At 40.2% G+C, this 12,697-nt stretch overlaps 1 protein-coding gene across 2 annotated transcripts in view; it reads left to right on the forward strand.

The window, feature by feature from the left end:
* Nucleotides 1–892: 892 nt before the first annotated feature.
* LOC119649718 (dendritic arbor reduction protein 1-like) overlaps nt 893–12,697 on the forward strand; it is a 246,407-nt gene continuing 234,602 nt past the window's right edge. The window contains exon 1 of one of the 2 annotated variants that reach the window (XM_038051998.1): nt 893–1,494. In XM_038051998.1, coding sequence (XP_037907926.1) covers nt 1,396–1,494 — 99 coding nt within the window. In that variant the 5' untranslated portion in view covers nt 893–1,395. The remainder of the gene's footprint in view (nt 1,495–12,697) is intronic. The other variant, XM_038051999.1, reaches the window with a different exon arrangement.

Consider the following 12,697-nt stretch of genomic DNA (forward strand, 5'->3'; position numbering starts at 1 on the left):
AGAAATCTGGTTTTTTAATGCGCCCGGAACGAGATTGGACGCTATAGTAGAAAAGCGCTTAATAAAAGAAAATATGGAGTTCATGCAGGGACGTTGGAGCGGACGCAGAAAGAAGTTGCCAAATAGTCAGGAGAAGCTAAGGTAGGCAGAGTCCAGAAAAGAGCACACGGAAGATCCAGTTCCGCGAAGCATACCTTTCCACCAGTTCCGTGGGAATAATGGAAGGAGGAGATGTGAAAAGTTTCCAGCTCAAAATATTAAAAAAATCGATTAAATCGATTTTAATTAAGTTTTGCTTTACACAGAGTTTTACCAAAACATCTATCTAATAAATAGGTAGAGCAAGAGTTGGCCTTTTTAAAAATAACATATGTACATAGATTTGTTTTAAGGAACGAAGGGGTTTATTTTTGGGACTGCACCTTAGCAAGTATAGTGAAATATTTGGCGAAATCCTCCTAGCCATTTTTCATGCGAAATATCCATATTCGCATACATATTGATTAGCCTTTTATTAACATCTGAATGCACATACTATCGTATTCCAAATCAGGGCAAATAGAACACGGCAACTCTGACGCGATAATCAGATAAGTAATATGTATATACATTCAGAATGTCTTGTAAAAATATTTACTGCTAAGGATAATGTCCTTTGCATGTTTTCCTTTCTTGCGCAGCATTAAGTATTTGTGGGCGCCGCCCTTCGTTAGCAGATGTAGGCCAAGGAGCACAGCGCTAGGCCCAATCGGCTACGCCCGCCTAAAGATTCCAGCCAGCTCGCATGGCTCGTGTGTGAAAACTCTCCAACGCTCGCGCTTCATCGAAAGTGATCAAATAGCCGGCGAAACTCTGCAAGTCTTTCGTTCGAATGCCTTTGCGGAGGAGCGCAAGTATCGCACGTCTTCGACTTGTGCTGAGCCTCGCGGGCCGCAGTCTCACCCACAATCGGGAAATAACGTCTTTGCTCTAATCTCACGTAACCTACTTACCTGTGCTGCGAGTACAAAAGATTTACCTGGGTTCACGCGAGCCGTGTCCCACCTGGCCGAGTAGTTTGCCCTGAACGCTTGGAGGAGCGTTATCGTCCGTATTTCGTTATCCGTCCAGCGAAGTTTGCGTTGGCGGGCACACGAGCGAATGTACAATTTCCTGATATTCTACGGGTTTCACGCAAGTGAGGCGTAACTAACCGCGATTGAGTGAGTAATTCCGTGGGTATCTACGAGCGTGAGTGGAGACATTCTTGGAAAATATTAGCCGCGTGTGAGTTGGGTGCCTACAAGTGCTGAGCACCGGGACCAAAGTCGAGTGCGCGTATTTGAAGTTGTTTGGTACCCTCTAAAGGATTATCGTTGCGGAAATAACGAATCGGTGTAGCGTATCTCAGCCTAAATGTTTGCGGACACAGTGGATGACCAGATCGTTCCATCTAACTATTGGGAAATGCAGGTAATGCACTTTTTTGCGAGTGGACACTTGGCGTTCGCTGCCGTGAGTACATGACTGGCTCCGTCTGGCGGTTGTCCAATAAGAATTCCTTGCATCTGGATAATTTGACACAGTATACGAGTATATAACATAATGATAAACCTCCCATAAATGTATGTATGTATCATCGCGAAGAATGCTTGCCCTTTTGATCAGGTCTTTTACAATTGTTCAGTTTTGCAGCAGCAACTCTTATGTTTTGGTTCAAGGCAACAAGATATGCACCGAGATAGGAGGTGATCTTATAGTTGGACAGTTTTAAACAGTTTTGATCGTTTCACTAAATACTAGCGACGTTTTATTTCAATTATACTTGTAGGCTAAAGTATGAAAACCGACATTCGGCAACACTCACTGCCTCTGGTTCGCCTTGCTTAACAATTCGTAGTTCCGGACTTTTATCAATACTATATATCGAAGAAGTGTTTTATTCTAAATAAAATTGTCTTAGATCCCCTAGTTCTCTATTAATAGTGCCCTGGTGATGAGTTAGTATCGTAAAGAGGGGCCTCCACGCTTGGTCCTTAATTAGATTAGATAGATATAGTCTTTTCATAATACTCGTACAATAGTCTCATGTTTCACAGCGAATTGCGGAATCGGAGATTGTTGCAAATCCGGTATTTTATTCGGTCTTACTAGGATACCCCATACCCCCAGAAGAGGTGTTAAAAGGCTAACTCATGTTGCAAAGTGCGATGATACAATAGCGCAAATATTCGTTATTTGTATTAAAAGGAAAGCTCAAAATCCATATAAGTTGGAGAAAATAGGGGCGACTCAATAGAGGGTAAGCTGTGCAGGTAATGCTGATTTTCCTTTTTACTTTTCAGCGATATTCAGGTTTCTCAGTGCGAAGAGAGAAACTTATACCATTTTAGGGTTACGTGTAAAACAAAACCTTGCTAAGATCGGTTTATCACCGCCTGTCCATCCGTCCGTCCGTCTTCTATTGATACGAAATTCGGTGGAAAAGTAGAAGCCCCTCGCATGCAGTGAGTAACACTCTTCTACATTGAGTTTAAGGGGGTCCCATTACCTGAAGCGCCGAATTTTTGGTTTACGACTTGTTTTTCGTTAGAATTTCTATTCCTCTAACATGTGAAGTCAAGCACAAATTCTGGTATTTGAAAGAAATTGAATATTTTTGCATATGCTTTTGTTCCATTGGGCCTTATTAGTGATCTGTAGGTTGGCGCTAGATATCCTTAAGCTGTGAAGTCAAAATTTAGGCAGCGCCAAATTTAGCGCTATCAGCAAAAATTCATTTTATTTTCTTTTTAACATTTCCTTTTAATTAGGCTGTTTCATTATCACCACACTTTGGGCTGTGTAAGTCCCGGCCCGGTGTCTGGATAGCTGAGTGGTTAGAGCACAAGGCTGTTGTACGGAAGCTCGCGGTTCGAATCTCGGATACCAGCCGACCCAGCATAGTCGAAATTATAAATTACAAAAGTGGATCACTTTACTTAATTTTCTATCTTGTCGTTATTTGGGGAACATTATCTAATCTTAAGAATATTATGGACAGTGTCAAAAACAGGGTCATACCTTGAAACTTGTCAAAAAATCGATTTTTTTCAATAGACTTCACAATGCATACAATGTTCTAATCAAAAGTTAAGTAGATAGTTAGAACCAATCATTCAAAAATCACTTGTCCCATTCTGACAAATTGCATGGTTATCACCAAAGTGTGTCTCCAATAAAATCATGTTTTTCAAACCTTGAGTACACTTTTCTGCCAAAGTAAAAAAGATATTCTTTTTTTACATATAGAGTAATAGTTTCTAACGACTTGAAAATATTTTCGAAAGAGAAAAATATGGTTGAAAAGATTTATGAAAACTGAAAACTTATTTTCAAATCTCTTGGTCACCCCTAGTTCAAAATATTTTGACATGCGCAGGATATAACCCTCTAAAAGGTGAAAAATGGAAGCGATAGTTGCTACAGTTTATTTTGTATGTGTATATATATTTTCAGTAGTAAACATATGTATATTTTACTGCAAAATTTCGTTTTTCCCAAATTTCGTTTTTCTCAACCTACTTGTGCCCCGCCTGAACAAAATAAAATCTACAAGATGCCGGAGTCACGAGGAACGGTTCCACATGATATCTTTCAACATTGGCATGTGGTTTGATTCCTCTTCTATTCATATCAATCATGGCGCGTTGCGACGCTTAGTCTTGACTAGACAGATGTTCGCGATGGAGTTCCCACTCGCTTCTTCTGTTAGATGTGAGTGGCTCGAGTGCCAAAATTTTGCTCAATCTAACGCTAAGGACCCTTCCCCTATTGGCATTCATTGCTTCGTCCAGGTTTGGGCATGATCAATATAGTTTTTGCGCTGGATACAATTTATACCCATGGTATGTTTGCGAATATATACAAGAGAGCGATCAGCATTTAGAAATCACTTTCAGTCGACAGAATCCTGGAAGAAACCGTGTTTTTTACTGATCAGTTATGTGTAATCTAGGTAGTTCAAGGATGGAAGTGCAGACTTTTTCTGAAATTACAATCATATCTACGATTTCGTCTCGTTCCGCGGCCATACATCGCTTCATTCCAATTCAATTGTCAACAGTAATGACCGCTGAGGCCTAAAGATGAGCATCAGTTGCGGTAAGCTCAATACATCCGAAAATAATGATGGGACGATGATATTTATAAATGATGATGATGACCGGGATCGTTCAGTGGATCTCTTTTGAGAAGAGGAATGTTTTGAGAAAAATAATCGAACGTCCAAAATTCTAAACCGTTTCTTTTTGTTTTACTATTTAAGATTTTTTTTTGTAAAACTTCTTCTGGTACTAGGTGTTGCCGCAGAGCATATCAGATGAGTTTGTGTGGCACACAGCCAAACGCCTTCTCTAGATCCAGAAATGCAATTTAAAGAGGGCGATGCTTCTCACGGTATTTCTCCATGAGTAACCGCGCAGTGTGTATGGCGTCAGTTGGCTTTAAATGTTCTTTGATATTCGCTCGGTGTCCATCCGTCGAAGCTTCCACAACTTATCAGCTGCTGATGCCACTAGATCGTTTTAAAGGCTACACAACCCAGTGTTACATAATTTTACCGAGTTAGCTCCACTTTTCACCGAGTCAACAATTCGTTTCTGAATTTATTCTTCGAACGTGTGACTAGATTTTCGGGACGCCTTCGGAAGACACCAACATTTTATGGATCTGTACAAGTTGTTTGGAAATTTATCCTTAGCTCTTCCATTAACTTTGCATAAATTTAGGCCAAATCAGGGCATGCTTTAATACATTACTTCACGTTTGTTATACACTATATGCGTCCCTAGAGAATCACATCTTCATAGGTTGAGTTCCGTGGCATTTTTTCAGAACTTGTGCTTCTTCATCTTACCCATTTTAATCGTCTTTTCCGAAAACCGGCGGCATCAGTCATAAGTTTAGGGTAAGAGTGTGCCCATATATTCTATATTTCCAGTTGAGTCCACAACTCGTAATTTTGTTTTAGTTGTTCTTCCCATTCACTTTGACATTATGAAGTTAAACTCTGCATCCTGAAATTACTAATCGCATAAAATAGGAAATAATGCTAATGGTGATTTGAGAGTCTCTTTTGCCAACAGAAGTTACGCAAAGGATCGAGGCGCCAAACCGCGTCTGTTTCACTTGCTATTCTTATTTCTTCTTGCGAACTTTAATGGAAAAAGACCTGGCTTATTGGTGATGGTACTGATGATACATGTCTGGAAATTTCAGGTTTACTCCGTTTTTGACGAATATTGTATTGAAACTCGATTTATTAAAAATGCTGTGGATGTATTTTCTGTCATAAAAGATTAAAATGCGTAATACAAAAAATAATACGCATTTTGAAGAATAACAACTATCAAAAATATAAATGTTGACATTTAAAACAGTCAAAAAAGCAATACAATTATTTTATGTATACCGAAGTGTTCCGATATGTGAGAAACTATTCTCAAAAAACCTTGGCATAAAAACCTTGTTCTGATGCACATTTGACATGGATATCTGATGTAACCCATTATAATTTTGTTACTTTATGTCATGTACTTCAGCAATTTTGACGTAGCGCTAGATGTGTATTATGTACTTGAGAGATTTAAGGTATATCTCATATCTTTTCGACATGAATTTTGGCGGCGGATCGTCAATAATTGGAAAGTTGTCAATCGTATTCTCTGGGGTAATTTGAAACCTAATTTCCATCGTTTCTAAACCGCCAAGCTGACATTCATGAAGAATTACAATGCTGTTCAACGAACACTCCGACTGTGATACGACTGAAACCATTTCTACAAACCAATAGTCAGAAATTCCAAAAGATTTTAAAAAAGCATTTAATGGACGCCAGGCCAGGAATCCCAAAACTAAAGTTAACTTCGGTAACTACTACCATTATTACTGCCCTTGACAGAATTTTGGTTGATAATTTGGCTAGTGAGATTACTGCGACAGAGGTTCACTGCCCGGTCTACGTTGCAGCTGCCATGGCTATTCGTCTCCATAATCAAAAACTTCGAGCGCTAAATGTATGCGTAGGAGTAGTTTACCGTTCTGGGTATTTCGACTCAACAAAAGGGTCGAAAATTTGTGAAAAGAGATTTGCCGTACCACGCAAATACTTCTTGGAAATCCATCGCCAAGAGTGTACAGATGCGCCGCGAACATCATTGGACACTACCATCTGTCCAATGATATGTTCATCGAAGAAATCCTCGAGGTGGTGAAGCAGAAGCTTGCAGTATGCTCCAATCGCATCCGTAGGTATCAGAAAGGCTTTCAGCGAAGGACAGACAACACCCTGTTTTTCCAAAATCAACGGGGATTTTATAAAAATCTCACTAACTCAGGTCGTGAAAATAACCTCGATCTGGCAAAAAACTTCTGGATTAGTGCTTAGAGCGAACCCAGCGTGGCTCCCAGACCTTCTGCGTTCATACGAGGCCCTCCGTGAAATGACCCTGTCTAACATAACTCAAGTTGACGTAGAAGCAGCCCTTCAAAAGGCAAGTAATTGAAAGACACCAGGAGTTGACAAAATTCATAACTTCTGGTTGAAGCGGTTCAAGAGCACTCACAGGGTATTGGCAAATCATTTTAATCAAATGATTACCGATCCTAAATTAGTTCCAGAATATTTCAATTTTTCACGAGCTCCTCTCATCCCCAAGGAATAGGGTGCCTCTTCCCCTCCAAAATGTCGACCAATTACTTGTCTTTCTACCACCTACAAGGTCTTCACTTCAGTTCTGCGCGCGATCGTCTCAAAACATTTTAATGTTCATAAATTGATAGCTGAGGGGCAAAAGGCTCCCGAGGCTTTAAAGAGCAGCTTGTAATAGATACGGCAGCTATAAAGCAGGCTGTCCCCCAAAAACGAAATATTATAGCTCGACAGTCTACATCGATTATAAATCACCCTTTGACTCCATATCGCATTCTTGGTTACTACAAGTGTTACACTTGTACAAAATCAACCTGAAAGTCGCTCTCCTCTTCAGAAAAGTAATGAAGAATTGGAGCACGAAGCTATCGATATCTTCACAAACATCAGGATAGATACCAATCAGGCGTGGCATTTTCCCAGGTGACTCTCTAAGCTCACGGTTGCTTTGTTTGGCTTTGAATCCGTTATCTCATCTTGTGCATGATAGCAAATATGGGTTCCAAGTCAAACATGGCAACAAAAAATTAAAAACGGTACATCCTTCATGACTCTTATATCACCAACTCCAGTTGTAGGTTATGCAATTGTGAAGAGGAGAGCGTCCAGCACATAACATCTGCGTGCGGAATGTTGAGCAGTACCGAGAACACCAATCGACATAACCCCGTCTAGAAGATTCTCCATCAAAACCTTGCGTTGAAGTATAGCTTAGTGACAACCTACCATCCTTATTCTAAGTATATTCCGCAGAGAATCTTGGAAAATGATGATGAAACTGCTGTGGGATCACATTATTGCTACCGACCAGTGTTAATCACAACAGACCCGATCTGGTTCTGCTTCTGAAGGAAGAACGAGCGTGCTTTATAATCGATGTAGCCGTTTCGTTGTATCGGAAAACTGTTGAAAACAAGTCCGGAAACCGGAAGCTGGGCGCTTCAGGTATGAAAGGTTTTGTTTCCTTCTCCTGTGAGTATATTTGAGTGTAGAACTATCCCATTTGTACGTAGCCCGTTAAGAATATGCATTTAGCATATCAGATCTAGTACTTCGGGTTGTAAATTTACATGGTAAAGACAACTTTGAGCTTCTGTAACTTACTACTAATACTATGATTTACTTACGTTACTAATAGTATGATTTTGATCAAACTCGGAGATAATATGCTTCATATTATATTTTATACTACTACCAACTTTTATAACTCTGAGATAAACTTAGGGGGGGTTTTACTCAATTTTCCAAAAATATGTTAATATACTATTATTAACTTAATTTGAACAGATATCGATATGGAGAGTATTTTGAGGCCTGGGCACCGTATAGAAGCAGCTTCATGATTTTTTCCATATTTTTCGGTTGAGTAGTTTCTGAGAATGGCTCCGTTAAAGAAATCATCATTTTGCACCCCTCCCACTCCACGCCTTTTTATCCTCAAAACTAAGTGTTAATCGGGACCTTTCATTTGATACCCCACATGACTATATTTGGTGAAAAAAAATTTACACCCCCCTTTTACATGTATGGGGACCCCCTAAATCTCAACGTAGGAGGATATCACTCACTGCATGTCTGGGGGTCCACAGCTCCCACCTTTTCCCCAAATTTCGTGTCAATCAGTATAGTCGTTCCTGAGAAAAGTGCCTGTGACAGACAGAGAGACAGACAGGCAGACAGACAGACAGACGGACAGACAGACAGATATTGAACCGATTTTAATAACGTTTTGTTTCACAAACAAAACCTTAAAAAGCAAGAAAAGGTCCGGAAATACGGTCCCTTGCCGGATGATATGAAGCAGACTTGGAGACTACAAAATACCGAAGTAGTCCCAGTCGTGATTTCAGTGACAGGATTAGTCCCGGAAAATTTACACACCTTCATTTACACACCGAAGCCTCATTCTAAATTGGGTCTACATCCTCAGTTATTAAGCTTCTCCTTACTACTGGGTTCATGGAAAGCCTTACAGGTGGAGTACTTGTGTTGATGTTTTCACAAGTCCCGTAATATGATGACTCCAGACCGAGCTCAAGTGAAACCTCTTGAAAGATTTGTTGCCTAGTTGGTAGGGCAACTCGGTTGTTATTCACTATCATCCGGTACCGATCGACGACGTTCTGTTCCGGAACATGACTTAGCTCCGGAAATCGGGCTAAGAACGCGTCATGTAGTTAGTGTCTGCACACTGATGGACTCTGTTCTAAATCAGTAACACGGTAATAGGCGCGGGCCATAAATTCATTGAGTAGGTTCGTCCAAACCATACAAAGCGTGAATCTTCCGTCTCGGGTCGTTGATGGCATAAGCGCCAAATCATCCCAGAGCGAAGAGGCGTTGGGTACTGTCTTCGTGTCCCTGCGGTCCCATTAAAATTATTTAAAATGTCTCCCATTTTATTCCTACGACGGCAGTCAATTCTGCAACAGAGCCCCAATGTTGCACTTCCCCATGGTTACCTCCAAAGGTAGGGATTGTATTTGGAGGCGAGCCGCTAAAATACAGTGTAACGTTACTGCAATTCATCCGATAGGCGCGTAACTTCTTTCACCCTGGATTACGGATTTGCTAGGCAGGTTTACTCCCCCTGTCATTACCCGCAAGCCATGACACCTTTTGTTGCTTCTGTGGGGCACTGAACAAAGGAGCAACTCGAAAACTCCACTTCTAAGGCGCTCCATGAACCCAGTAATCAGGAGAAGTTTAGTGACTGGGGATGTCGACCCAATTTATAATGAGGCTTTGACCGCAGTCCAGGTCACATTCACGGAATTTGCTGAGCTTCTCCCCCCTGATCGTTTAACTAGCCAGATTACTGCTATAGAGGTCCATAGCCTTGTGTACGTTGCAGATGGTGCGGTTATTCGTGTCCAAAAATCAACTACTTGGAGCGAATAAGATAGGTATGGGCAGGAGGAACTTACCATTCTAGGTATTTCGACTCAATAAAAGAGTCGAAAAGTTGAGAAAGGAGGTTTGTGGTGCACGCAAGCACTTCTTGGAAGTCCATTACCAAGAGTGCACTGATGCGTTGCCAACATCGTTGGAAACTGCCATCTGTCCCATGGTATGTCTATCGAAGAAATTTATAACGTGTTGAAGCAGAGACTTGCGGTATGCTCCAATCGCATCCGTAGGTATCAAAAGAAGCGAAGGACAGACAACACCACCAACCAAAGGGGATTCTATAGAAATCTCACCAACTCAAGTCGTGAAAGTAACCGCTATCTGGATCAGGCTGGTGTCTTCTGGAGAAGTGTTTGGAGCGAAATGACCATGCCTAATAAAACTCAAGCTGACGTAGACGCTCTTGAAAAGCTAGGTAATTGGAAGGCGCAAGGAGTTGATGAGATTCACAACTTCTGACTGAAACGGTTCCAGAGCACTCACTGGGTATTGGCAAATCATTGTAATCAGATAATTGTCGATCCGTAATTATTAATAGTTCCACGATTTATCACTAAGGGATAATTTATCTCATCACCAAGGGACAGGGTGCCATTTGCCCTTCAAAATATGGACCAATTAGTGGTCTTCTTACCATCTAAAAGGTCTTCACTTCAGTTCCGTACGCGAACATACATATGGAGAGACACCCGTCAGCCGTTCCAAGACGATTCTCTACACCCGCTGTGGTTTTTTTTTGGCTCAAATCCACTATCCCATCTTGTGCATTAAATCAAATACGGTTTCCAAGTTTTTTGTTTTTGTTTTGTTTTTAGAATCATTTTTATTTTTAAGAAATAGGTAACAATAATATATAGATTGGAAAAATTAACAATAAAAAACAATCTTTTAAAATAACAAAAATAACTTAAATCTAATGGCCACTGTGGGCTCTCAAAATTTTTGAATAACGATTTACAGACAGAGAAGACAAATAGTTAGAAATAAAAATCTAATTTTACAATAAGTTGTCGGGAAATGGTCAAACATGGCATATTGTACATTATCATGTCATGTCATGGCAGTTAATAAATTATCCCTTTTGAACTCGAGAAGAAGAGAATGGGCCCCAATCGACATATGGAAAGAGAAACGCATTCACGGAAGTCATATTAAAAATTTATCGTTGCCAGGCGTTGACATCGAATCCTCCAACAAATGGTTGACTAATGGTTGACTATCATTCCTAAAGTCAATTCAGGATGCTTCGCTCCCAAGAACAATTTCAAACGGTACATCATTCGTGATTCCTCAATCATCAACTCTAGTTGTAGGTTATGGAAATTTGAAGAGGAGACCATCCAGAATGTAACATCTGCGTGTATAATGTTGAGCAATACCGAGTACACCAATCGTCATAACTGCGTCTACAAGATTCTCCATGAAAACCTTGCGTTGAAGTATAACTTAATGGTAACTTAGCATCCTTAAGTATACTCCGCAGAGAATTTTGGAAAATGATCGAGCCAAACTTCTGAAAGTGGAACGAGCGAATTTCATAATCGATATAGCCTTACTGTTGAACCGGAACAAATCTAAATCTACTACTGATTGTAAAGTGGTCAATCTGGTTGCTCATTCGTTGTTGATCAGTTGAAACTTGAAGCTAACTTTATGGCAGACTCTGTGCTCGAACAATGTGTTACCAATGATGAGGCGGTGCAAGTTACAGAAGTTCGAAAACCTTCCAACATTATCGTTAGGGTCATCAACATTGTGTTTCCTTGTCACATGTCCAATCAAGGTGATGTCAGCATCTTTCTCACCTATATCGGAATGCTCTTTAACTGGTTTTGCAATCTTTCTGTCCCAGGACATCCGAAACGACCCCACGGCAGATGCGCATCTAATCCCACTTGGCTTTTCACAGTGCAAGAACATATTGTCGGAAGGCAGGCCTTTGTTCGTTTAAGATCAGGATTTCCAAGTTATATCGTTGGATAAATCTCTTCGCTTTCGCATTTTGGTCAATAAAGTTTCAAAATTTGGTGTTGTTAGCCCACAAGCTTCTGTCCCTTTTGGTAGGCTTTTACGACAAGCAGGAAAGACTTTGAGAATGACTGTGGACTACCGGCTATGGGAAAATGCAAATCGTCAAATTAGAATGTCCTCTTCTCGTTTCAAGTTTATCCTTTATCACGAAAAAGCTTCAAAATCGTCGATGAATAGACATCTTTGAAAATTTTCGCGTTGCTATAGATGCGGCTTCTAGTGAAACTTCGTTCAAACGCTTAAGCATTCCATCAATACCAGATTTTTACTTTTTAATGGGGTGTCTCACAAAATACAATTCTCGATTCTTTCCGTATATTCACCAATTTGTGGATTTGTTCGCCTATTTATTACTACTTATCATTTACTATAATAATTACGGGAGAAAGCCGACCTACTTGTGAATGGCAAAAAGGCTGAAGAAAAAAAGGATTACTGGAGAATTTTCTGACGACAGCTCGTAGACTAATTATGCCATTGTAGACTAAGGTGGTATCCCTTCTGAGATTTTAGAGTCGATTAAATCTGAGGTTTTGTTGATGCCAATTTGTCAGTAAGTAGGCCTACTAGATATCCAGACGTGAGACCCACCTTGAGGTGGGTATGTTTCGCATTGAAATTTCCAACAGCGATGAATTTGTTCCCTAAGGTTTCAAAGAATCAGGGAAACTATCCTCGAATTATCTTATGTCCTGAGGACAATCGAACTCATCTCGTCTGCCCATATCCGCAAGCATAACGAACTCCCTTCAATGAGATTTTACTAGTCAATTTCAATGGATAGTGTTTGAGTTCACCTTTAATGAAAATTGCTGACTGCTCCTGGCTTTCGATTTAGGGTACGCTGCATTTTATATTAGCAAAGTATGTCGCTTCAGTGCCTGGAAGAAAATAATTTCGCAATAAATGAAACTACCACCAATATCACTTTTTACAAAAAGGTGAAATCATTTATTCTTTGGTTATTTTCTTACGGAAATGTCGGTTTTACTTTGCCTATCAAGTGGCAAGATTGTTTAATATCGCCTATCGCTTAGCTAGTGCCGTTCATTCTTATTGTGGTCCAAAAGACTCACTCTTTAATTT

Source organism: Hermetia illucens, chromosome 2 (genome assembly GCF_905115235.1).
Source record: "Hermetia illucens chromosome 2, iHerIll2.2.curated.20191125, whole genome shotgun sequence".
Lineage (NCBI taxonomy): Eukaryota > Metazoa > Arthropoda > Insecta > Diptera > Stratiomyidae > Hermetia > Hermetia illucens.